The sequence below is a fragment of the Anomaloglossus baeobatrachus genome, chromosome 7 (genome assembly GCF_048569485.1).
Source record: "Anomaloglossus baeobatrachus isolate aAnoBae1 chromosome 7, aAnoBae1.hap1, whole genome shotgun sequence".
Lineage (NCBI taxonomy): Eukaryota > Metazoa > Chordata > Amphibia > Anura > Aromobatidae > Anomaloglossus > Anomaloglossus baeobatrachus.
This window is the reverse complement of record NC_134359.1, coordinates 55,943,667-55,971,349: the sequence shown is the minus strand read 5'-3', so window position 1 is coordinate 55,971,349 and position 27,683 is coordinate 55,943,667. Positions and strand designations below refer to the sequence as shown.

General features: G+C 45.5%; 1 protein-coding gene across 1 annotated transcript in view; it reads right to left on the bottom strand.

Annotated features, from left to right (window-relative positions):
• Positions 1-27,683, bottom strand: part of MYO3B (myosin IIIB) — a 544,035-nt gene that overhangs the window by 452,739 nt on the left and 63,613 nt on the right. Inside the window, 1 exon segment of the mRNA XM_075319688.1 lies at positions 12,643-12,788. Coding sequence (XP_075175803.1) covers positions 12,643-12,788 — 146 coding nt within the window.

Genomic DNA, 27,683 nt, shown 5'->3' with positions numbered 1-27,683 from the left:
TGTTGCAATAGGGTCAACACATCAGCCATGCAGTGTTCCATCACATTGGTTCCCAGCACTATCTTCGGGTTATGATCACTGGGTTCATTCATGATCACAATCATACCCTGGTGTTGTAGTTCAGCTTGCCCCACTGTCATAGCCACTTGTTTATACCCCACCTGGGTCAATGGAAGTCCATTAGCGGCTATCAACGTTATGCTATTGTCTGGGGGCGCCAGCTCGTCTACGGCCCAATACCGCTGGTACAACTTGTACGGTATAGTAGTTACCTGTGATCCAGTGTCCAAGAGAGCCATCACTGGTATGCCGTCCACAGCCACGGGGATGATAGGGCGGGCCCCGATATATCGGTCTCGCCAGCCCGGGGGGCCACGATGTTCTACTCCTGAGGATTGGCCCGGGGCCCCAGGGGTTGCTCGTTTAACGGGCACTGTCGGTAGTAATGGCCCGGCTTACGGCACTTGTAGCAGATTGGAGGTCTGCTCCGCGGGTTGTTAGCACTTCTCTGCTGCATCCAGGGAACATCCTCGGGACTGTCAGCAAGCTGTATCTGCGCTGGAGGCTGAGATCTGGTCAAAGGTTGCAGTGCAGCAAGGATTTTGGCAAGGTCTCCGTCCATGCGACGGACCTGGGCTGCCAACTCTTCGACTGTGCTGCTTGGGGCTGCAGGCATTACAGAGGTTGGTTTGGCTGAGGCCGCCACAACAGGAGCTGTCTCGACGGGCCACGGGACGGGTTCCAGAACTTCAGCAGCCGGGGGCTGGAGTGCTTTGATAGCCCGCTCTTTTAACACAACAAAGTCCACATCAGGGTGTTCCAGGGCCCACAGCCGGAGTTGTTTACGATCCTCAGGGGACCTCATCCCCTGCGCAAATTGCTCCACCAGCATCTTGTTGCTATCCGCCTCATTAATAGAGTTCACCCGCTTCAGCGTGCGGAGGGCGGTCTGCAGACGTAGAGCATAGTCCCGAATGCTATCCCCGGCTCGTTGCCGGCACTGGTAAAACTGCATCCTCGGCTCAGCTTCAGTCCGGGTCTCGAAGGCAGTCTGTAGCTTCTCAAAGATGGTGGCTACAGAGAGCCGGTCCCCCTCGGCCCAGGTCTCCGCTTCCTGCTCCGCCGCACCGGTTAGCTGGCCTAGCACTATCGCCGCTCGTTGCTTATCAGTCAGGGGGTACAGCTCCAGCAACGGGTTAAGCTTTTTCCGGAAGGCCTGTAGGGCATCCGGTTTCCCATCATACTGCGGTAGCCAGGCAGCTCCGGGTGCATAGGGCAAGGAAAACGGCATGACCTGAGCGAGCGCGGGGGTCGCGGTACCTCCCGCCGGTACAACCGGGGCTTGGGCAGGCCCATTCCCATCCGCGGGTGCCGCTGCGGCTGCGACCACCGCTCCTCCAGCGGCTCCGTCGGGCGCAGACATCTTGTTTTCGTCCCCCTTAGCTCTTTCCGGCCCCTCCTCTCTCGGGGCGGGGTTTTGGCCTTAGCGCCTCTACTGCTCGAGAAGACGCTCGAGCGGGAACTCTTCGCGCCAAAGATGGCGGCTTCTGAAATTTTTCTGCCGGATACCTCCGGCGGTAACAAGGCGCACTTCTACCAGACGGCAGAGCGGTAAGATCCTGTTCGTGACGCCAAGTTGTCGCGGGCGGGGAGGAGGGTGTCGGCACACTACGCTCACCCCTTCTGCTCGGGTCCGACAGCTGCTCAGTGGTGGCTCGAGCTGTGGGCCGGATCCCGGGGTTCCTCGAGCGACACTCCTCGCCCGTGAGTGAAAGGGGGGTTTGTGGTTGGGTGTGGGGGATTGTTATAGTTCGTGACGCCACCCACGGTTGTGGTGATTTCACCACCGCTGCTCAATTCGAGGGTCCCGGGGATGGTGATGGGGAGCAGCCAGGTGTTGTGTTGCCCCTCCGTGGGTAGGGGTTGGTGATCCCGGGGCCCGGTGATGGGTGGTGAGGTGCGGGGCCTGGTGGGCGCAGGGACGTGGGGGCAGCGCTGTGCCTTGCGGCACTGTGGTACTCACTCAGCCTGAGACATGGACACAGTTTGTACGGTAAACCAAACGGCTGGTAGGACGGTCCCACAGACGGCTGCACCTGCACTCCCGGTAGGTGACGGTGATGTCCCTCTTCCTTGCACCTAAGTTTGACTGATGGTAGCGGTGGATTCCCTCCGGTTACCCGCTCCCCGACTGCAATCTGGGCCGGAGGAGCTCTACACTTTGCCCGCAGGCGCTGGCCCTGAGAAACTGGTGCCTTGGCGGTGGCGGTGTCTCTCTGCTTCAGGTTGGGCTGTTGCCGTCAATCGGGACTTGGTTGCTGGGGGATCTACGTCCCCTTCACTGACGGATTCGGCAAATTTGGCGACTCCTAGCCTTGCCGGGGTCCGAGAGGCCCCTGCCCTGGTGCTGACTGTCCTTCGGAACACTGCTCCAGACCACCGGGCACACAGCCAACGGGGTCCTTCCAGGAACTTCCAAACGGTCCCACTCCGGACAGTCACCGCCGTCGCTGACCTTGCTGTTCTGGCCCTACACAAAGCTGGACCTTCAGGCTTTCCTCTCACTGTCACCACTCTTGCTTTCCTCCTTTACTCCTTTTTCTTTCTTTGCTTTCACTTAGTTGTTTACTCTCGCCCCCTCCGGGCTACTCCTCCACTCCTTCTACTTCCTCCTCCCTGACTAGAGTACCTGGTACTTCCCGCCTCCAGAGCTGTGATCTCCTTGGTGGGCGGAGCCAACCGCCTGGCCCACCCCCTGGTGTGAATCATCAGCCTCTGGAGGAAGGCAACAAGGTTTTCTGGTTAGCTGTGATGTGCCTACCTGGAGTGTGGGGTGTGGTGGTGTTGTGACCTGTGACCCCTGGCTTGCCCAGGGCGACACAATTGCAGTTATATATTCCAAAGGGTAAGAAACCAAATATAAAGTCGAGAGTGCCAACAATTTTATCCTGACTATAACGCTAACAAAAAAACTCAATTTTTTTGTACAGGATACAGCCAGGCCCCTTTTTGTTAGCCCTTGCTATTATAGTTCCTGTCCCTATGTAGTGCGCAGTGGGGTACGGCTTGGCAGCCCGCCTGATCTAATAGTATGGGCGAAACCTAGTAGGCTGCGGGTTTGTGATTGTGCGTTTGCTAGTGTGAACAGTGCTCTATGCAAGCCATCAGTGTGCAGTTTTCCCATCCAGCAATCGCCTCCTCCATGTTTGGAAGTGTGGGTGTGATTTGCTCCTCCTGCACCTGTGATGCCTCCACTTAGTGGGGGTTTAGCTGTATCCTGCTGGAGTAGTAGTCTTAGTGAATACTCGGTGGGTCTTGGTGCTCCTATACAGGCTTGGTCTTGTTCACAGGTCCACAGATGAATACTCGGTGGGTCACGGTGCTCCTATACAGGCTTGGGCTTGTTCATAAGGGCACAGGTGAACACTTGGTGGCTTCTGGTGCTCCTATACAGGCTTGGGCTTGTTCATAAGGGCACAGGTGAACACTCGGTGGCTTCTGGTGCTCCTATACAGGCTTGGTCTTGTTCACAAGGGCACAGGTGAACACTCGGTGGGTTCTGGTGCTCCTATACAGGCTTGTTCTTGTTCACAAGGGCACAGGTGAACACTCGGTGGGTTCTGGTACTTCTATACAGGCTCAGTCTTGTTCACAAGGGCACAGGTGAACATTTGGAGGGTTTTCTTGGCACAATACACTTGATTCACTATGTACAAAGCATCTTATCATTCCACAAACTACCCAGTTTATTATTATATAGAAGAATAGGAAAATTTGTGGATGAAGGCAATATAATATTTTCATGTAGCTCAACAATGTGCCCCCAAAGACAATGCTAGTAGTGGGCCTTTGGCACCCCAGTCTGGCACTACACCTGCACAGCAATGAAACATTCTGAAAATGAATTAATGTCCTATGAAACGCGTGATAATCTATGTGTGTCTATGAAAGTAGATTGTGAGATTCTTTGGGGACAGAGACTGTAGCATATGTTGCTACCTACAATATAAAAAATAGGCAAAAAATACTACTGCACCATATTTATAGGTTTACTTATTGGATACAGCGGTATTCCACACCGATGAAAGTATGTAGATCCAATTGCAGATTGACTTCAGGGATCAGCTTGATCACTAATAATTTTGATTTCTGAATAAACAATAGATCACTATGGGCTATCATGTGTAATGGGTCTAGAATTGAGTAGAAAACCCATAAAAGCAATGCATTCCTAATCTGTAGCGACCTCTTAAAGAAGCTTATTTTATGATTTAGCCTAGATTCTTTTTGACGTCATATGGCAAATGATGTCCTTTAGAAATAGAGATTAAAGGCTACATTGTGTGAGCCAGCCAAGCGTAGCTTGTAATTTTCTTGCTGCAATCCTGTAACTGAAAACCATAATATGATATTAGCATAGCTTTTGTTACAGCAATCAATTCTAATATGAAGTGTGTGTTACTATTGATTATATTAATGAGTTGCTCTTTTGAAGTCATTTAGAAGAAAAAAATTGGGCAATTCTTAAAGCTGCACTGTTATTCAGCAGCTCGTGACTCACATCCCCCTTACCTTTTTATAAAGCACTGACTAATACATATAGTAATGAGGGGCTTCATTCTAGTTTTTGCATTGGGGTCCCCGATTATTGCTAAGGGACACTATAATTATAGAGCCCGGATACATATTCATGGTTTCTAATTATCATTGGTCTCTTCATATAGTATGGGCCAAATGGATCCTTTGGGTCCCCTAAGGGTGCTTTACACGCTGCGGCATCGCTAGCGATCTCGTTAGCGATGTGAAATGCTAGATCGCAAGAGCGATCTTTCGAGATCGCACATAGAGCATTTTACGAAAGATTGCACTTGCTATCTAGCATTTCACATCGCTAACAAGATCGCTAGCGATGTCACAGCGTGCAAAGTACCCTTAGACTCCAGAGCTTGTGTTCAATTGAAAACCCCAACAGCTTTTATGACAAGGGGGGACACTCCATGTGTCCTTATGAGGTGCCTTCAATGTACCATACTTAATTATTATTGCATGAGGGGTATTTAATAATCTTTGAGCATGGGGTACTTGGCTTAGAAACATTAGTGTTGTAGACCAACTGTTCAATTTTATATCCCAAAAAAAAAAAACCATGGAACCGCTCACTGTTGAAGGATTTGCCCGGATAAACCTCCTTCTGTGGTTCCAGGATCTAAGCAGGGACTCACGGCAGCCACCGCACGTAGGAATGCAGAATCCAAGGAAAAATAGTCCAGGTCAAGATCCTCCGGATAAGGTAAAAAAATAACTTTTATTAAACCATTAAAAATTGGCAATGTACACGGGCAATAAGGCACTGACTCTATAGGTGGTAGATTTTGGCGCTCAGTCACCTTCCTCAGGTCGAGTCCTGAGGAAGACAACTGAACGCCGAAACACGCTGTCTTTGTTGATCTACCACTTATAGAGTCAGTGACTTATTGCCTGTGTACATTGCCAATTTTTAATGGTTTAATACCGTAAGTTATTTATTACCTTTTCTGGAGGATCTTGAGCTGGACTTTTTTCTTTGGATTTTGTGTTCAATTTGATAGATTTATAAAATTATTGCTGGTGAATGGGTAGGGGGTTCACAGCCTAGACTTTCTCTACTGAGAAAAAATACAAAAAAACATAAAATGTTGTGGCCAAATTACTTTAGTGTAAAAAATAACTGCACATATTTTGCCTAAAGGGAACCTGTCAGATGAAAAACACTATTAGCCTGCAGATATGGGATTAATCTGCATGTTAATAGCGCTTGAAACCTGCCCGGCACCTGCACATTGAACCCTGGTGCCAGGAGGAAATTACCTCATCCCTGCAGCGTTTCAGTTTCAGTCATGGGGGTGATGTCAGCGTATGTAGAGCGGTGGCTGTAACTACACCCCCCACACTGGCTGACGGCTCACTGAGCATTAGAGGAGGCTGTCAGTCAATTCGGGGGGCTCAGTTACAGCCGCCACTCTCCCTAGACAGAGCAGTGACTCAACCCGCACTGGCGCCTCCCACGTGACTGAAACAGAACGCTGCCAGGAGGATTAAAGTTCATTTCCTCCCGGCAGCGGGGTAAAAGGTGCAGCCGCCGGGCAGGTTTCAAACACTATTAACCTGCAAATTGACCCCTTATCTGAAGATTGATAACCTTTTTCCACATGACAGGTTCCCTTTAAACAGGATCATTTTCCTCACTCGCCATAACTATATTTTTTTGCCCGGTGTAAATACTGCTGTTCTGAGTCTCGTGTTTTTCTTTTGTTCCTGCGTCTCTTCATTCTTGAGATATGGCCCGCTCTCACCTATTGTCAATCTAGTCTGTTTATCTAAGGGTACCGTCACACTTTAGCGACGCAGCAGCGATCCCACCAGCGATCTGACCTGGTCAGGATCGCTGCTGCGTCGCTACATGGTCGCTGGTGAGCTGTCAAACAGGCAGATCTCACCAGCGACCAGTGACCAGCCCCCAGCCAGCAGCGACGTGCAAGCGACGCTGCGCTTGCACGGAGCCGGCGTCTGGAAGCTGCGGACACTGGTAACTAAGGTAAACATCGGGTATGGTTACCTGATGTTTACCTTAGTTACCAGTGCACACCGCTTAGCTTAGCGTGTGCAGGGAGCAGGAGCCGGCACAGGCAGCGTGAGAGCTGCGGAGGCTGGTAACGAAGGTAAATATCGGGTAACCACCTTGGTTACCCGATGTTTACCCTGGTTACAGCTTACCGCTGGCTGTCAGACACCGGCTCCTGCTCCCTGCACATTCAGGATTGTTGCTCTCTCGCTGTCACACACAGCGATGTGTGCTTAACAGCGGGAGAGCAACAATAAAAAAACGAACCAGAGCTGTGTGTAACGAGCAGCGATCTGACAGCAGGGGCCAGATCGCTGCTCAGTGTCACACACAGCGAGATCGCTAATGAGGTCACAAAAAACGTGACTCAGCAGCGATCTCGCTGTGTGTGAAGTACCCCTAAGTGAACGTGGTCCTTGACTTTTCCTTATAAATGTCTCCTTGAGGACCACACACTTTTGGTTAAAAAAAAACTAGATTTATATAGAGTGAAAAGAGGGCCATATCTCAGGAATGGAGGGGTGCAGGAACAGAAGATAAACAATGTCAGATTCAGGCGAATAGTGGTACTTCTGTCTGACAACTGATGTGAGTGAAGGGAAGGATCAGTCAGTTGGGTCTCACTAGGGACAATCATTCTGTTCTCAAGAAAGACAAGCCCCCTAATATCACCCTCCCAATGTCTTTTGACACTATTTATAGTATATATACTGCTGAAAAAAATAAAGGGAACACTTAAACAACAAAATGGTATTTTAGTGTTCCCTTTATTTTTTTGAGCAGTATATTTACCTGTAATACCTTTTAGAGAGTCTTTCATCAACCTCTTGGACCACCTTATAGTTAGAATCACACTAGGCCTCATTTATACTGTGTAACTTAAAAACTAACTTTGTTGCCCATAGCAACCAATCAGTGCTCAGCTTCTATTTCTTGAACAGCTCTGGTAAAATGAAAGCTGTGCTGTGATTGGTTGCTATAAGCAACAGAGACAATTTTCCTTTCAGAAGGTTTCGATAAATCTGCCCCAATGTCATTGTAATGTATTGTTGCGGGAGCTCTCTGTTAACAGTCTGAGATTTGCTTAGCCTTCTTCCAATCACAATTAATTAACCCACATAATTATATTAAATTCATTAGTATAACATAATTACTGGATGTATTTGTTGTCACTGATGCAATGTTATATATACTTCTATGTTGCAATTCCTGTCTAAACCTATAAATATAGGATTTAGAGGGAACCTGTTACCAGATTTGACCCCTATAAGTTGCGGCCAGCACCACTGAGGTCTTATATACAGTATTCTACGTAAAATAATGTATATAAGGCTATGTGCGCAAGTTGCGTAATTGCATGGAGTTACGCTGCGATCTGCACCGCAGCGTAACTGCAAGCGTCCTGCGTCCCCTGCACAATCTATGGAGATTGTACAGGAGACGTGCGCACGTGGTGTATTAGAGCACAGCGCTTCGGCTGCTGCCCGAAGCGCGCGTTCTAAGAAGTGACATGTCACTTCTTTCGTGCGCTCTGCATGAAGTCCCTGCTCTGTCTATGGGAGGGGCTGGGAGGGGCTACATGCAGAGCGCATGAAATCGGCTTTTGTTTCTGCAGTGATTTGAAGCGCACGTATGCTGTTCAAATCGCTGCAGAAATTTCTGCACTGACAGTACGCAACGTGCGCACATAGCCTAAGGCGGGCTTTGCACGTTGCGACATCGCAAGCCGATGCTGCGATGTCGCACACGATAGTCCCCGCCCCCGTCGCAGCAGCGATATCTTGTGATTCCTGGCGTAGCGAACATTATTGCTACGCCAGATTCACATGCACTCACCTGCCCTGCGACGTCGCTCTGGCTGGCGTCCCGCCTCCTTCCTAAGGGGGCGGGTCGTACAACGTCAGAGCGACGTCACACGGCATGCGGCCAATCAAAGCGGAGGGGTTGGAGATGAGCAGGATGTAAATATCCCGCCCACCTTCTTCCTTCCGTATAGCCGCCGGCGGCAGGTAAGGTGATGTTCCTCGCTCCTGCGGCTTCATACACAGCGATGTGTGCTGCCGCAGGAACAAGGAACAACATCGTACCTGTCGCGTAATTTTGGAAAAGTCGGAGCCTACACCGATGATACGATAACGACGCTTTTGCGCTCGTTAATCGTATCATCTAGGATTCAAACACTACGATGTCGAAAGTGACGCCGGATGTGCGTCACTTTCGATTTGACCCCACCGACATCGCACGTATGATGTTGCAACGTGCAAAGCCGCCCTAAGAGCCCAGGCCGCTCTGTATAATGTAAAAAAACACCTTTTATTATACTCACCTCCGTAGCGGTTGAGTGCAGCATTGCAAAGTATTATAATGCACAGGCACAGGGAAAGATCAAAGACGGCCCGTTCATGTGCACTACAGTACTTTGATCTGCCCTCAGCAAGGCAGAGAGAAGTGTGCATGCGCAGGAGCGCAATGGTGGACACTGTGTGAAGGACGTAGAACGCGTCATTTACACAAAGCAGGGAAGGAGGACGGCGATGGAAAGAAGATAGGAGGCGCCTGACTGAGACCAGCGATACCCATTGGACCCGAACTTCCCACAGTACTGTAGTGCGCATGTGCAGGTGGTCTTTGATCTTTCCCTGTGCCTGCGCATTACAATACTTTGCTCTGCCCGCAGCAGGGTAGAGAGAAGTGCGCAGGAGCGCAATGGTGGCTTCTGTGTGGATAACATAGCATGCGTCATCCACACAAAGCAAGAAAGAAGACGGCGAGCACGAGCAGAGAGTAGGTGCCTTACTGAGACCAGCAACGCCCATAAGACTGGACCGCCCCGCAGGTAAGCATAATAACATCTACTTTAAGCTTTATACAGATCGGCCCGGGGAATTATATACAATATTCTGGAATTCTGTATATAAGGGCTTACTGGTGGTGTCCGCAGCTTATAGGGGTCAAATCTGGTGACAGGTTCCCTTTAATGTCACAAATACAAAAAAACTACAATAATTAAGCCAGAGCTCTTGGGACAAGCGGATCCTGCTGATTATTGAATAATATTAATTGAATTAAACCAATAATACCTTTTAGTGTCACACTGTATTGTTGCACAATCCAAGATTTTAGAAAAAAAAAAAAGGAATCTGATATTTGTAATAGATGAATAATTACGATGATTTTATTATGAAATAATATCTCACAGATTATGCACAACTTTTGGTCACATTGACATTTTTTAGATGCATGAGATACTGTGCGAAAAATGGTGACAGAATAAGAAAATGTTATGGTGGATCATAACTCAATGTATTACGCCAGCAATGTGCAGCTTATTACTGACACAATACATTGAGCGGTGATCAGTCACAGTGCTAAGCATTGAGTTAGAACTTCCAAATATCAGAAAACTGAACTTTTTCTTTTCAATTACCCATATGTCATTATTTTTGTGCATGAACACCATGCTATTAGTGATGGGCGGACTCACAGATACCCATGATCGGCGAGTCTAACCCAGTTTAAAAAAAAAAAAAAAACGGTTCCGGCCTGGAATTGGTCCTGGATATTTGGCCCGAAGCCGGTCACCATATAAGTCTATGGGAACCAGAATCTGGTGATTAAAACTAGTGGTAGAAGGGATAGTGGGATTGGAGTAGGCACGTTATATTTACCAGTCTCCGTGCGGTTCTAACGCTACTTCCGGGGCCACTCATTGTCATTTATACATATTCACTGCTTCGCCCACCCACTTGTAAGCTTGGCATCAGTGATTGGTTGCAGTCAGATGCGCCACCACCATGTATGACACCGTGTATGACTGCTTGCAATCATAGACCCTGACTGCGGTTCTAGATTGGTGTAAAAATAAATAAATAAATTGGCGTCGGATCCCCCATATTATCATACCCAGCACAGATAAAGCATACGGCTACAGGCTGCAGCCCCCAGCCATGTGGCTATCTTGGCTGGGTATCAAAATAAGAGAAACCGTATGCAGCTTTTTTATAAATTATTTAAATAAATAATTTTTAAAAATACGGCGTGCAGTCCCCCCAAATTTTGATACCCAGCCATGATAAAGCTCGGCAGCTGGAAGCTGATATTCTCAGGCTAGGGAGGCCCTTGCTTCTTGGGCCCACTCAGCCTAAAAATAGCAGCCTGCAGCCACCCAGGATTCTCGCATGCATTAGATGCGACAATCCTAGAATGTTACCTGGCTCATCCTGATTGCACTGGTGTGGTGGCAATCGAGGTAATATTTTTTTTATTACTTATTTATTTTTACACCAATCTATGATGACCCACAGACAGGGTCTATAATTGCAAGCAATCAGACACACTGCCACTCAGGGTGAGGGTGCTGTCTCACTGCAACCAATCACAGATACCAGGACTGGAGCTGGGCGGAGAAAGCAGTGCATATGCATGACATTAATGAGCGGTCCCAGGAGTAGAATGAGCGACCCGGAAGCAGTTACAGCCACGCCGGAGACTCGGTAAGATTAGCGGGCTTGCTTTCTTCTTTTTTTTCATTACCCATTTTGCCAGACCCGGATATTTTACTGGAGTTCCCTGAGAACTCCGGGCCCAGGCCTGGCACTCGGGTACTGTGAACCAGCACGGATCCACACTTTTACAGTCTGGGTCCGCGCATTACTACATATTATCCATTACTGGGGGATGTAGGAGCGTGACGAATGCTAGAAAGCAGTGGTCCATGGCTGGTATCCTAACAACCATTTGCTGTTACTAGGATTAAATCCTTTATATTTCACAAGAAGCGAACCATCAGATTACAAATTTACCTACAGTCTCTACAATGTAGCACCAAGGAAATTACTGCAGATGATTTTCCTGATAAGAAAGGCCAATTATCATTGTAAATGTTCTAAAGCTTTGTACCCATCAATACGCAGCCATTTAAAAGGCAGAGCATAAAGAAATCCCACAATTATGTATTTATTCATATCTCCTAATCTTCCTATTAATCTTTTTATTCCCCATTGCCGCGATCGCTGTCTGTGAACACCTTCATCCATTCATCTGATAGAACATATGGGTTTTAGCTTTGATATTTGGACCCTCCTCTTGCTACAGTAATTGCTGTGACCTGTTCTTCGTTCATCCAAAGGCAACAAGATACGCCGCTGCTTGTGCCTGATTCATTATTTCATGCTGGCGAGTTATTGAAGCCCGGGCTGGGTAAAAGTAGATAACATTATGACGCATGAGCTCATCTGCATATAAATTGAGCTAATCAGAAATGCAAATTGCAATCATGGAAAGATGTGAAAAGCGACCATAATTGTATGACTGTGACAAGAGCTCAGTTCAAATATTGTCATTGTTCTTCTTTACAGCAACTAAAATTATTTGCATTACTGATTTAGATAAGAAAGAATACAGATTTATTTTTTCGTATTTTAAAGTAGACTTCATAAAAAAAATCTAAGAAATTAATAATACTATTTGTTAACTAATTCACTTTGGAAATCTATGTTTAAACTAGGGGACTCTCCAAAGTAAAATGCTGATTGAAAAGGGGGTCAAAGACCTCCCGTAATCAGGCGGAATTGTTGTAAAAGGTCCATTTTCACTGCAGGAACCCCCATTGAAGTCAGTAGGAGTGCATTGATTTCAGTGGATAAGAACCAAAACGAAAAGTCACCATTTGTACACCTAATTTGATAGGTGGTGGGGTGATCTGCAAGCCAAAATTGACCCCCAAAAGAGCACATGAAAAAGCATAGTGTATTACAGACAACCCCTAGTGTCATTTAAAAGAAATGAACAATCCTTTTTCATTGTAAAGACCAAAAAGAGATATAATACGCTCGGCTGCTCCGCGCCATTGTCAGGCATAGATAAACTGCAGCAGAGGCTTATGGGTAATGGTATACAAATGCGCACAACCAACATGTCAATTTATTACTCCCTATCTGTTTTGTTTTGGTATTTTTTTTTCCCCCCGGTGCATAAATTTGTATTTTCTCGGAATGTTACTGAAACATCCAGTGAATCAAGACAGCCATCTAGTGTCCTACCTCGGGATCTTGAAGAGAGCTTTCACTGGATGCATTGAAGACAAAGGCGGATCTCCGTCTGCCAGCTCGATGGCTGTAATCCCGAGAGACCAAACATCACAGCGGACATCATAGGAGTAATCATACTGCTGCTCACAAGCTATGACCTATCGATAAAAATCAATGGATGGGGTTAACGTTAAATAATATACACTACAGTTCAAAAGTTTGGGGTCACTTAGATATTTTCTTATTTTGGAAAGAAAAGCACATTTTTTTTAATGAAGCTAACATTAAATTAAACAGAAATAAACTCTATACATTGTCAATGTGGTAAATGACTTTTCTAGCTGCAAACGTCTGTTTTTTAATGCAATATCTACATAGGTATACAGAGGCCCATTTCCAACAACCACCACTCCAGTGTTCTAATGGTACATTGTGTTTGCTAACTGTGCTGGAAGGTTAATGGATGTATAGAAATCCCTTGTAAACCCTTGTGTTAGTATGTTAGCACAGCTGAAAACAGTTTTGCTGATTAGAGAAGCTATAAAACTGACCTTCCTTTGAGCTAGTTGAGAGTCTGGAGCATTACAATTGTTGGTTCCATTAAATTCTCAAAATGGCCAGAAAAAGAGAACTTTCATGTGAAACTCGACAGTCTATTCTTGTTCTTAGAAATGAAGGATATTCCATGTGAGAAATTGCCAAGAAACTGAAGATTTTCTACAACCGTGTGTACTACTCCCTTCAGAGGAGAGCACAAACAGGCTTTAACCAGAGTATAAACAGAAGTGGGGGCCCCCGCTGCACAACTGAGCAACAAGACAAGTATATTAGAGTCTCTAGTGTGAGAAATCGACGCCTCACAGGTCCTCAACTGGCAGCTTCACTAAATAGTACCTGCAAAACGCCAGTGTCAACGTCTACAGTGAAGAGGCGACTCCGGGATGCTGGCCTTCAGGGCAGAGTGGCAAAGAAAAAGTCATATCTCAGACTGGCTAATAAAAGGAAAAGATTAATATGGGCAAAACAACACATACATTGGACAGAGGAAGATTGGAAAAAAGTGTTATGGACAGACAAATCGAAGTTTGAGGTGTTTGGATCACACAGAAGAACATTTGTGAGATGCTGAACAACTGAAAAGATGCTGGAAGAGTGCCTGACGCCATCTGTCAAGCATGGTGGAGGTAATGTGGTGGTCTGGGGTTGCTTTGGTGTTGGTAAAATGGGAAATTTGTACAAGGTAAAAGGGATTTTAAATAAGGAAGGTTATCACTCCATTTTGCAACGCCATGCCATACCCTTTGGACTGCGCTTGATTGGAGCCAATTTCATCCTACAACAGGACAATGACCCAAAGCACACCTCCAAATTATGCATGAAATATTTAGGGAAGAAGCCGACAGCTGGTATTCTCTCTGTAATAGAGTGGCCAGCCCGGTCACCAGATCTCAACCCTATTGAGCTGTTGTGGGAGCAGCTTGACCGTATGGTGCGCAAAAACTGCTCATAAAGCCAATCCAACTTGTGGAAGAGTCTTCTGGAAGCATGGGGGGAAATATCTCCAGATTACCTCCGCAAATTAACAGCTAGAATGCCAAAGGTCTGCAAAGCTGGAATTGCTGCAAAGGACCGTTCTGGGACGAAAGCAAAGTCTGAAGGAGAAAATTATTATTTAAAGTAAAAATCATTATTTCTAACCTCATCAATGTCTGGTCTATATTTTCTATTCATTATGCAACTCATTTGATAAATAAAAGTAAGATTTTTCATGGAAAAGACAAAATTGTCCGGGTGACCCCAAACGTTTGAACAGTAGTGTAAGATCCTAGGCAACAATATTGCCACCTAATAGATAATTAATAGTGATGGGCAAGTAGCAACTATTCGTCTTTGGATAATCCGAATACCAAATAATCAAAAACTTTGTATAGTCACTTAGAAGCTCATCAAATCAAAAGTCCTCAAGATCACTGTAGGCAACATCACCATGATGAGAAAGTAGTGATAAGAAGAATTGTGTATGATAAAATATTAAATTTATTAGAATAATTATTAAAAATGATAAATACAGTGCTAGATAAAAGACAGATGTACCCTATGAGCAGCAAAACAGGTATACATAGCAGTGCTAAAAGGACCATATAATAATATTACAAAGCAATACAAAATTATAACTTAATACCTAAAATGCATTTAATGGCCTAGGATGCCAAATGTGCCCAGATTATTGTTACCTTTATCTGACATTAGTAATTAATATAACCAAGTGGTATATAGAAAATATGTTTAAATATAAAGTATGCTACTGCAAAGGGTTTAAACAAAATATCAAATAGGGTATAACAAGGCAAACATACTAACAAACAGGGAATGTCCTAAAAATAAACAAGATTAGATAGTTGGAAAATACGGATCCATGTTATTTTTACCTTGGTAAATGGTCAGTGGAACCTGTGAGCTGCTGACCCCGACGTGCGTTTCGTCCTACTAGTGACTTGTAACTATTCAAGTATTCATCACTACAAGAAAAATGCTCTTTTCCCCCCATTGACTTGCATTAGATTTATTATTCGTGACATATCGGAATAGTACTTTGTGATTCGTTACGCATAATCCGAACACGAATAGTTACTATTCGCCCATCACTTATAGTTAACTCATCACATATTTTTATGCCCAATTATATTTTTCCCAAAATGAATATTTTTTTCTATGTGTGAGACTAATGCGTAGATGGATTAGCTTCCCATTTTTACTAGTTATATTGATTATATTTTTTTCTTTTATCCTACAATGATTGGAGACATAGCCATTGAAGGTGCAGAGGTTGTAATTGCACTCAGCCCTAGATCATAAGAGATCAGTCAAATTTTGGTAGGGACTCATAGCTTGGAAGTGGACGTTCCTCCAAACAGTAGTACAAAATACCCCGCCACTCACGTAGATATACGATTAAGATTTACATTTTATCCATAAGTTAGAATGTGGAAATAGAGAGGACGGACACATTTCTATTTACACATGCTGACTTATCAATGACTGATGTTAGGCCATGTGCCCACGCGGTGAGTTGGTTTTTTTTGCGTTTTTTTCATGCCTTTTTTCTTGCTTTTCTAATCAATAAAAGCAAGAAAGAAGCATCCCAGCAAAGTCTATGAGACTCGTGACTTGCTGTGCACATGCTGCTTCTTTTTTCCTTGCAGATTTTGTTGCTGAAAAAAGAAGCAGCGTGTCAAGTGTTTCTGCGTTTATTTCCTGCGTTTCTATAATCCCCTGCAATGCTTTATCGCTACAGGGGATTATAGTGCAGCACTTCGCCTCACACACAGCGTGGTATGCGAGGTTCTACATAGCTCAGTAACCCGAGGTCATCATGACAACCCCGGGTTACTACAGCAGAGATTGGTTCCTTGTGATCGCATTCCAGGGACACGATCACCAGGGAGAGGTAAGCGATTCTTCTCCGTGCCTTCTGAATGCTGTGATCCCACAGATCTAAAAAAAAAAAAACACTCCAACTTCCAAAAATATTAATCTTTGATATTTATGAGTCTTTTGGATTCATAGAACATAGTTGATGATCAATAATAAAAAAAAATCCTCTAAAATACAACTTGCCTAATAATTCTGCACACGGTGTAATTGGGCACTGAAATTTCAGTGGCAGGATCCTTCTCTTCTTTGATGGATGGAGATGACTATGTTTTTTGGTTTTGCATTTATGATATAATACTGGTATCTTTTTATTGGCAGAGGCAACTTTTGAGCAATAGGGCACTTATCCCTGTAAACACTATATTTGTTTCCCTGGAAGTGAACTTTGGGACACCTGACAATAAAAATGTGGTCCATGACAAAACAAGATTATAGTCACAAACACTTAGGGGCCCTTTGCACACTACGGCATCGCAAGCTGATGCTGCGATGCCGAGCGCGATAGTCCCCGCCCCCGTCGCAGTTGCGATATCATGGTGATAGGTGCCGTAGCAAACATTATCGCTATGCCAGCTTCACATGCACTCAACTGCCCTGCGACGTCGCTCTGGCCGGTGAACCGCCTCCTTCCTAAGGGGGCGGATCGTGCGGCGTCATAGCGACATCACACGGCAGGCGGCCAATACAAGCGGAGGGGCGGAGATGAGCGGGACGTAAACATCCCGCCCACCCCCTTCCTTCCGCATAGCCAGCCGGGACGCAGGTAGGAGATGTTCCTCGCTCCTGCGGCTTCACACACAGCGATGTGTGCTGCTGCAGGAACGAGGAACAACATCATAACATCGGTCTTTCCCAAATCATGGAAATGACCGAGGCTACACCGATGATACAATTACGACGCTTTTGTGCTTGTTAATCATATCAAAAATGCTTTACACACTACGATGTCGAGAGCGACGCCGGAAGTGCGTCACTTTCGATTTGACCCCACCGACATCGCACCTGCGATGTCGTAGTGTGCAAAGGGCCCCTTAGGAGTAGCTGAGATACAATCAGAACTACAGTAACTGATATAGTCACAGCAGCAAATCCTAAATCCGCTTTCACACTGCATTCCTCTCCCAATTCAGTGGTCCCGTTGGGGCTTCCATCTGAACCCCCCACAAAACGGGTTTCGAACGCATGCGCTGACAGGGCCACTGACTATAATGGTGCAGACTGAGTCACTGTGTGGTCTGTCGTGCACTATTTTTGAAAGTATACACCTATTGGAGGCAAATACCCAGACATAGTACGAGTAGACTGCGTCTGGGTGTCTGCCTCCAGTAAGCGGGGAGAGGAGCACAGTGTGAAAGCGGCCTAAAGGGGGCTTTACATGCAACGACATCGCTAACGAGATGTCGTTGGGGTCACGGAATTCGTGACGCACATTTGGCCTTGTTAGCGACGTCGACAGGTCGTTCCTGCGTGTGAAACGCAGGAACGACCGTTAACGATCAAAATTACTTACCTAACGTTGATCGTTGACACATCGCTCCTTTCCCGAATATCGTTGCTGTTGCAGGACGCAGGTTGTTCGTTGTTCCTGTGGCAGCACACATCGCTATGTGTGACACCGCAGGAACGAGGAACTGCATCATACCTGTGGCTGCCGGCAATGAGGAAGGAAGGAGGTGGGCGGGATATTCCGGCCGCTCATCTCCGCTCCTCCGCTTCTATTGGGCAGCCGCTTAGTGATGCCGCTGTGACGCCGCACGAACCGCCCCCTTAGAAAGTAGGCGGTTCCCCGGCCACAGCGACGTCGCTAGGCAGGTATGTCCGTGTGACGGGTGTAAGCGATGTTGTGCGCCACTGGCAGCGACTTTCAAGTGACGCACAACCAACGGGGGGCGAGTGCTTTCACCAGCGACATCGCTAGCGATGTCGCTGTGTGTAAGGGTATGTGCACACGTTGCTTTTTTTTCCGCGCGGAAAAAAACGCACCCTCTGGCAGAGGGGAGAATTGTAAACAATGCTTTTTGAGAAACAACGCATCGAAAACGCATGCGTTTTTCATGCGTTTTTCATGCGTTTTTCATGCGTTTTTCATGCGTTTTTCATGCGTTTTTTTAGGTGCGTTTTTTAAGACTTGTCAGTGATAATAAAGTTGGTTGAACACAGACCTTTGGAAAAAAAAAACCTGTGATGTCATTTCCTTCTCCACATTCTGTTTGGATAAATGGGAGGGCTTGGAATGGAAGGAGCACCATTTGAATTTTGGAAAAGTTGAAATAAACTTCGCGCACCAAGCCCCTTAGGTACCTATACGTCAGAAAACCCCCACAAGTGACCCCATTTTGGAATCTGCACCCATCAAGGATTTTATTCAGGAGTATATTAAGCATTTTGAATCCACAGCTACTTCACCCAAAATGTTGCTGTAGCAACAATATTCTCACTTTTAGGCCCGCTTCACATGTCAGTGAAAAACACTGACGTTTTTCACTGGCGTGTAAAACACGCACATGTCCCTCCGTGTGCCGTGAATCACGGCACACGTGGGTTGTCTAAGTGCAATCCGGGCTCCGTTCTCCGTGGCCCGTGATTGCACTTAGAGATTAACTCACCTGCACCCGCTCCCGCTCTCCATGGTGCTGATCGCTCCCGCGGTGCAGCATCCGGCCGGCGCTGACCCCCGCAGCAGCTGCTTCCGGGTTGGCTGTGTCGTGCATCATGAATATGCGCGACAATAATGAGCCGGCACAGAAGGAACAGGGAGAACGGGCTGCAGAGGATATCGCTGGAGCCGGGTGAGTTAAAATGTTTTTTATTTTAAAAGCACGTTTTTTTCTGGCACGTGTTTCACGGATCACACCACTGCGTGGTCCGTGGGACATCAGTGATGCCAGAAAAAAATGGACATGTCTCCGTGCGGCAATCACGCACACGCGGGTACGCCGCATGGAGACACGTGCAGTGAAAAATCACTGACGTGTGAGCAGACCCATTCATTATAATGGGTCTGCGTATGTCAGTGATCCTGGTACGTTTAAAAAAAAGCACAAACGTCCCAGAATCACTGACGTGTGAAAGGGGCCTAAGGCTATGTGGCCATGATCCAGCGACACGGCGTCTAGTACACAGTGCCAGCCTTCCTGCAGCTGCCCATGCCCACGATTTGGGTTCAGGCTGCTGTGGAGCTCTATACTACCTGCAGAGAACACTCGTCTCCGCAGCATAAATTGACATGCTGAGGCTCGGGAAGCCACGCTACCGGTCAGTTTATGCTGCGGAGAAAAGAAGCACAGTGGGCATGGGATCTCCAAAAATCCTTCCACTGTGCTTCTACTGCACAACGCAGCGTTATGGACGCAGGGAAAACACTCAGCGCCCATAACGCTGCAAACCCTGATTGTGGACACACAGCCTAAAAAGCGTCAATGGATGAAGGGATGTCAAATATATAGAACGTCCTACCCCCGCCTGCATATTCTAAGCTGGCACCTTTAGTACCTTTCATGTGGCACTAAAGGGTGCCTAGCTTAGTATTTATCCAATAAAAAAAAAATAAAAAAATGAAAAAAATGGCGTGGGGTCCCCCCTATTTTTGATAGCCAGTCAGGGTAAAGCAGACAGCTGTAGCCTGCAAACCACAGCTGGCAGCTTCATCTTGTCTGGTGATCAATTTGGAGAGCTCCCCAGGTTTTTTTTTTTTATATATATAAATAAAGAATAAAAAAAAAAATAACGTGGGGTCCCCCCAAATTAGATCACCAGCCAAGGTGAAGCTGACAGCTGGGGTCTGGTATTCTCAGGGTGGGAAGAGCCATGGTTATTGGACTCTTCCCAGCCTAAAAATAGCAGGCCGCAGCCGCCCCAGAAGTGGCGCATCCATTAGATGCGCCAATCCTGGCGCTTCGCCCCAACTCATCCCGCGCCCTGGTGCGTTGGCTAACGGGGTAATAAATGGGGTTGATACCAGATGTGTAATGTCACCTGGCATCAAGCCCAGCAATTAGTGATGTCACGGCGTCTATCAGACACCCGACATAACTAATTGACAGTAAACAAAAGCAAAAAAAGACAACAAAAAATGTTTTATTAGAAAAAACACTCCCCAAATCATTCCCTTGTTCTCCAATTTAATAAAAAAAAATGGGTCCGCAGAAATCCATTTGGACGTCCCACGTCGCCTCTGGACCTTCTAGAATATGGGGGCACGTTCAGGAAACGTATCCCCCATTTTCTAGGAGGGCAGACCCTCCATTTGAGGAGAGTGGGTGCAAAAATCTGCACCCACTCTCCCCGGGTCACAGCTGCAGAGTGCGAGCAGCCAGCACAGCTCACACTGAACACTGTGCTGGCTGTCAGCTGCTCTGCTCAAGTGACCGGCCAGCGTGCACTGAGAAGGAGGAGGGGGCCGCGGGGGATCAGCGCTGCGACCGGACAGGTATGTATGACACCGGGGGGAATAGGGGGTGACCGGGCAGGGCCTGGGGAACAGTTTTCTGTCGCATGTGTTATTGCACATGCGACAGAAATCATAGGAGCAGGGCGGCCGGTGCGCTACTGTGCGCGCGGCCATGTTGGATTTTCGGGAGGGGGGTCGGGGGTCGGGGCGGGCACTTTGGCGACACCGGGGGCTTTGCCAGGAAGTGAGGTCAACAGGAAGCCTCTTGACCTCACTTCCAGGTAAATGCCTGCGTTCTGGCGTGCCGACAAAGGCCGCGGACCGCAACAAAAAAGCAGGTCCATGCGTTGTGGCTGCGTTCTGACCCCACATCATTGATTTCAATGGGGGAGAGAACGCAGCCACAACGCACAAAAGAAGTGACATGCTGCTTTTCTTTCCGCACCGATTTTTGGCATCCAAAACGCTGCGGAAAGAAACGCAGCGTGTGCACTGATTTTTCAGCTTTCCCATACACTTTGCTGGGAAAGCTGAACGCATGCAATTTGCCACTGAAACGCTGCGGTTCAAAACGCAGCGTTTCCGCGGTAAAAAACGCATCGTGTGCACACAGCCTAAAGCCCGCTTTAGGCAAATCCTTAGGCCATAACGGGCTTCCTGTCTCTTTTGCTTGATTTTTCTGTACACCTTAGGTAAAATTTTCTAAATTTGCAAAACACAAATTAGAAAACCCAAAATAAATATAAAAAAAAGTAATATACACTGGAGATTAAAATTAGAGAACAACGCACAATTTTCTAAATGTTGCGGTCATCGTGTCGTCCTATGTGATTATATCCTAACATGAGTAAGCTAGCAGTATTTTAAGCTTATTTCAAAAACTGATTTTATTCTTAAGCACATAATAAAAATCTGAATGAGAGAAATGAAAAAGAACATTGATCAAAATTAGAGAACACTTTCAGATACCTGCACGTTATTTGGTGTTAATCTGGCAGCTGGTGCTAATTTTCTTAATTTCCTTATCTGACAAACCCTATGTAACTGGCTGCCCAACTTTCCAGTTTGCACTGACTTTGCAAAAATGGTGTGCCGTCCCAAGTGACTGAAAGCCTCCAGCAGCAGGTTATCCAGATGAAGGCCAAAGGGGTGACCCTATCAGCCATAGCAAAAGATGGTCGTTCCATGTCTGTGGTTTCGAGAATATTGCATCTTTACAACATCACAAATTCTTTCAAGTCCCCCAAGATGACTGGTCACCCTCGAAAGACAAATGCAAGAGAGGACAGGATAATGCGGACAATCTCCATGGGTAATCATTTCAACACTGCAGCTGGAATTGCTCTCCAGTTCAGCCCTGAACAGGGTAAGGATTTGTCTCATCATAAAGTGTCACGACATTTAAGAGCATTTGGATTGAAAGCCCACTCTGCAGTGACCAAACCTCTCATTAGCAGAAAGAATCACAAGGCTAGACTAACCTTTGGTGAGGAGCACGTTGTTTGGACAGAGGAGAAGCATTCCACAGTTCATTTTAGTGCTGAAAGCAAGTTTAATTTATTTGGGTCTGATGGGAAACATTATATTCGTCAACAAAATGGAGAAAGACTGAACCCAAAGTGTGTTAAGAAGTCAGTGAAAGGTGGTGGAAAAAGTGTCATGGTTTGGGGAATGTTTTCTGCAGCAGGAGTTGTGCACTCTCATACAGGCAGAGTGATTGCAAGTGTGGATCAAAACCTTCTTCAACAACACGTGGTTCCTTACTTGTGTTCATCTCTTAATCAGACAGCAATTTTCATGCAGGACAATGCCCCTGTCACACAGCAAAACGGGAAAAGCAGTTCCTTGAAACAGCAAAACATTGAAACAGTGAAATGGCCACATCCCAGAGTCCTGATCTAAACCCAACAGAAAACCTCTGGAATATTCTTGGTGACACAGTTATGGCCAAGAAACCCACAAAAGTCAAATAACTGTGGAAGAGACTGGAAGAAGAGTGGGCCAAAATCACACCAGAGCAGTGTGAGAGACTAGTGAAGTCCTGTGGCCGCAGATGTGCTGAAGTCATTCAAAGCAAAGGCCTGTACACGTCCTACTGATTGGTGACTGTTGTTACTTGCAGATAATTTACTTATAATCTTTCTTTGTGCCACAGTCATTGCTGTTCTCTAATTATCATCATCACGTTTTCGGCAAAATAAAGGTTTTATGTTGATAAACTTTGGATCTTTTGTAAAACCCTGTTGTAGTGGCATGGTGCACCCCTTACAATAAACCGGAGCATGGTCATCAATGTAGATTACATTATTTCGGAATAAAGCAAGTGATCATACATTGTTCTCTAATTTTGATCTCCAGTGATATGCTGATGATAACAATCATAATAATTGTCACGCTGTACTCTAAGATGTACAATAGCAGTACAGCGCAGTAATGTGGGACTGAGAGGATTCCTGAAACTATCTGAGAAGGTAGTTAGCTGGTAAACCACTAGGGGGCGTAAAAGTGGAGGAAACGTATGAGCAGGGAATTCCCTAGCAGAGGTAATACTAGTCAAGCCCACCAGATGGCAGTAGAATCGTCAGAAAGCCGTGTCACAACATGAGGTCTTGTAAGTACACAAGGGCAAAGTCTAAACGTAGTCAGAAGGAAGCAAATAGTCAGTAGCCAGGAAATCAGAGCCTAGAAGCGAGGGGGAGTGGGAAGACAAGACAGAATAAAGGTAAACAGATAAGGAACAAACAGGGAGACAGCGGGAGATGGAAACAGACAACAGAGGAGGTTAACAGGTCAGGTGAACACGGAGGTCAGGAGGGGGCAGGGCAGACAACAGGTCACTCAAGAGCAGAACACAGCAGAGCCAGAAGCATCACTGGCGAAGTCCAAGAGAAACAGTGCCCTAATAAAGCAGCCTGACCTCCAGAACGAGGCAGAAAGGATTAACCCCTAACGTGACCTGCATCAGAAGTGAAACTAAAAAAAAAAGGCTCAGCTCCAGTTGAGCCAGGAGTCAATCATGACAGTAATCATTACAAGCTCCTCCGACTCCTAAATAATAAAGGAAGCATATAATCCTTATTATTGACAATGAACAAAAGTCCCATATTATATACAGTTAGGTCCAGAAATATTTGGACAGTGACACAATTTTCGCGAGTTGGGCTCTGCATGCCACCACATTGGATTTGAAATGAAACCTCTACAACAGAATTCAAGTGCAGATTGTAACGTTTAATTTGAAGGTTTGAACAAAAATATCTGATAGAAATTATAGGAATTGTACACATTTCTTTACAAACACTCCACATTTTAGGAGGTCAAAAGTAATTGGACAAATAAACCAAACCCAAACAAAATATTTTTATTTTCAATATTTTGTTGCGAATCCTTTGGAGGCAATCACTGCCTTAAGTCTGGAACCCATGGACATCACCAAACACTGGGTTTCCTCCTTCTTAATGCTTTGCCAGGCCTTTACAGCCGCATCCTTCAGGTCTTGCTTGTTTGTGGGTCTTTCCGTCTTAAGTCTGAATTTGAGCAAGTGAAATGCATGCTCAATTGGGTTAAGATCTGGTGATTGACTTGGCCATTGCAGAATGTTCCACTTTTTTGCACTCATGAACTCCTGGGTAGCTTTGGCTGTATGCTTGGGGTCATTGTCCATCTGTACTATGAAGCGCCATCCGATCAACTTTGCGGCATTTGGCTGAATCTGGGCTGAAAGTATATCCCGGTACACTTCAGAATTCATCCGGCTACTCTTGTCTGCTGTTATGTCATCAATAAACACAAGTGACCCAGTGCCATTGAAAGCCATGCATGCCCATGCCATCACGTTGCCTCCACCATGTTTTACAGAGGATGTGGTGTGCCTTGGATCATGTGCCGTTCCCTTTCTTCTCCAAACTTTTTTCTTCCCATCATTCTGGTACAGGTTGATCTTTGTCTCATCTGTCCATAGAATACTTTTCCAGAACTGAGCTGGCTTCATGAGGTGTTTTTCAGCAAATTTAACTCTGGCCTGTCTATTTTTGGAATTGATGAATGGTTTACATCTAGATGTGAACCCTTTGTATTTACTTTCATGGAGTCTTCTCTTTACTGTTGACTTAGAGACAGATACCCCTACTTCACTGAGAGTGTTCTGGACTTCAGTTGATGTTGTGAACGGGTTCTTCTTCACCAAAGAAAGTATGCGGCGATCATCCACCACTGTTGTCATCCGTGGACGCCCAGGCCTTTTTGAGTTTCCAAGCTCACCAGTCAATTCCTTTTTTCTCAGAATGTACCCGACTGTTGATTTTGCTACTCCAAGCATGTCTGCTATCTCTCTGATGGATTTTTTCTTTTTTTTCAGCCTCAGGATGTTCTGCTTCACCTCAATTGAGAGTTCCTTAGACCGCATGTTGTCTGGTCACAGCAACAGCTTCCAAATGCAAAACCACACACCTGTAATCAACCCCAGACCTTTTAACTACTTCATTGATTACAGGTTAATGAGGGAGACGCCTTCAGAGTTAATTGCAGCCCTTAGAGTCCCTTGTCCAATTACTTTTGGTCCCTTGAAAAAGAGGAGGCTATGCATTACAGAGCTATGATTCCTAAACCCTTTCTCCGATTTGGATGTGAAAACTCTCATATTGCAGCTGGGAGTGTGCACTTTCAGCCCATATTATATATATAATTGTATTTCTGAACATGTTTTTGTAAACAGCTAAAATAACAAAACTTGTGTCACTGTCCAAATATTTCTGGACCTGACTGTAGTTACATAATTATATAGGTTGAAAGAAAATTCCATCAAGTTCAACCTTTTTCCATCAATTGTACTTTATCGCTAAACTATTTATAACCAAAAATGCTATTTGTTGTGAGAAAAGCATCCAGTCCTCTTATTTAAATTCTGATATTGCATATACCATTACTACCTCTTGTGGTCAGGGATTCCACAGTCTGACTGCTCTAACTGTAAAGAACCCTTTCCTATTTAGCTGCCGGAATCACTTTTCCTCAACACATAACTAATGTCCCATGGTCCTTTGTAAGGTCTTTGGAAGCAAAAAATAATGTGCCAGTCTTTTGTCCACATATGTATTTAAATATAAATGTATTTATTGATTGTTCTTCAATTTACAGACACTTTGTAGAAAAACAGAATCAGGACTGGAACTGTACAGAAGGAAACAGAGTGAAGTCAAGAAATAAGATCAGGATTCAGATCAGACTCAGAGTCAGAGCAATACACAACTGATACATGATAACTTAGGAGAGAACTTAAATAGGACCAATATGACCACTGACCACAAGAAAGTCAGACTAGGTAGAACAGCATACATGCCTTCAAGTAAGACGTATATGAGGAATGGAAAAAAAAGGATCGCAATGTGAAAGTACCACCTGATGAAGATAGTTTATTGAAACGCGTTGAGGACTAATTAAAGGTTTGTTAATACAATTAATCTTTTCAGTCTATTCAACCCCAGAGCCCCACATGACCGTTCCGTTCCGCTTCTATTCAAGTAAGGAGTAGACAGAAGCAAAGACAGAGGGATTCAATAATGAAAGGGATATGACATTGGTCATGGATCCAAGAGTAAACCTTTAAAGGAAACCTGTCAGGTGCAATATGCATACGGGACCACGAGCAGTTTTGGGTACATATTGCTAATCCCTGCCTAATCGTCCCTGTATCTAGTACCATACATAAAGAGATCTTTAGAAGGAGTATTTCTAAAGATCTTTTCTCTTATGCTAATGAGCGTGGGGCCTAGTCTCAAGGGCGCTACTTCCTGCTCTCATTCCGTCCTCTTAATATGGTAGCATGCCCAAAAGGACGTGCTAACAGGTTATTCAATCCCCATTGCCCAGAGTCATCATCAGCAGTAACGCGTGAACCTGTGTCCGTTGCACCGCCTCAGAATGTCGAGCATACGATCAATGCACATGATCAGAAGTCTCCAGCATTTCCGGTCATGCGCACTACACCAGCTTGAAGCCGGAACGCATACACCTGGCTTCATAGTGCGCATGACCGAAAGTCCGGGGCTCATGCGCATTGAGCCAAAATCCATGGTCTGACGTGGTGGCAGCAGAGAGCGACCATCCTCTGACTCTGCACATTCATTAGCATTTTAGTACGCCTACAGGGGTGTGCTTACATGCTAAGGGGGCCGACTAGCCAAGGGAACTAACGCCCTTGTGACTAGTCCCTGGCCTCATTAGCATATAATGAAGGATCTAAGTATCTTTAGAAATAATTTTTGTAAAGATCTCTTTATCTATGTGGTGTACACAGGGACGGCTAGGCAGGGATTTGCAATATACACCCAGAACTGCTCGTGGTGCTGGGTGCATATTGCACCTGACAGGTTCCTTTTAAAACTTGAACTATTTCCTTCCAGAAGCCATTAACCACTGTGGTACCCTATGATGGCAGCCATTAGACTTACTTCCAATAGAAATACAATTGTCAATAGTCATTCATATGTTCTACTTGGGGCAGGATTAGGTGGCAAACTATTTGCTTAATGTCCCTGTTTTTTAAGTGACCCCAAAATATCAACAGAACAGTGCAGCCCTTAGACCACCGATGGTTTCTCCATTTTCTCCTTCACTATTCAGACATTGGATGGCAGAATTATTTGGACACTGAATGGCACCTTTGTGTAAAAAATATATGATAGTGTTATGGGTGCAGTTTGTTGTTTCAAAAGTTTACACTGCACTGAAAACCGCAACCTGGAGAATTTTCTGATCCAGCTCTTTGAAGGCTCCAACAAACAACTGATGTTCTGGATGAATATTAACAATCCCACTGTGAAGAATAGAATCCTTTCTTGCATTAGTTTCTTTCCAGTATTTCACTTCCACACTAGAGGGAAATAAAGCTGGAGGGTGAAAAGAAGGCCTTTTTGGCACTGTATAGTGCTTTTATTTGGACACTGAATGTCAACATTGTGTTTGCATTGTATGCAAGTGTTATTTGGAAGTGTATGATAGTATGAACATTGGTTACAATACAGTAACATATATCTGTTTGTGCATATATACTGAGCAGGGGCAGACACAGACAGAGGAGGGCCCCTGTGCAAGAATATTATATGGGCCCTTTGTAGTTCAATAATGGGTCGGTGTCAAGTTTGCTGCTTTTTAGGTGGAAGTGGGCCCCCTTACCTTTCGGACGCCTATGCAACTATACTTATAGTATGTCCGCCTCTAATACTCGTTG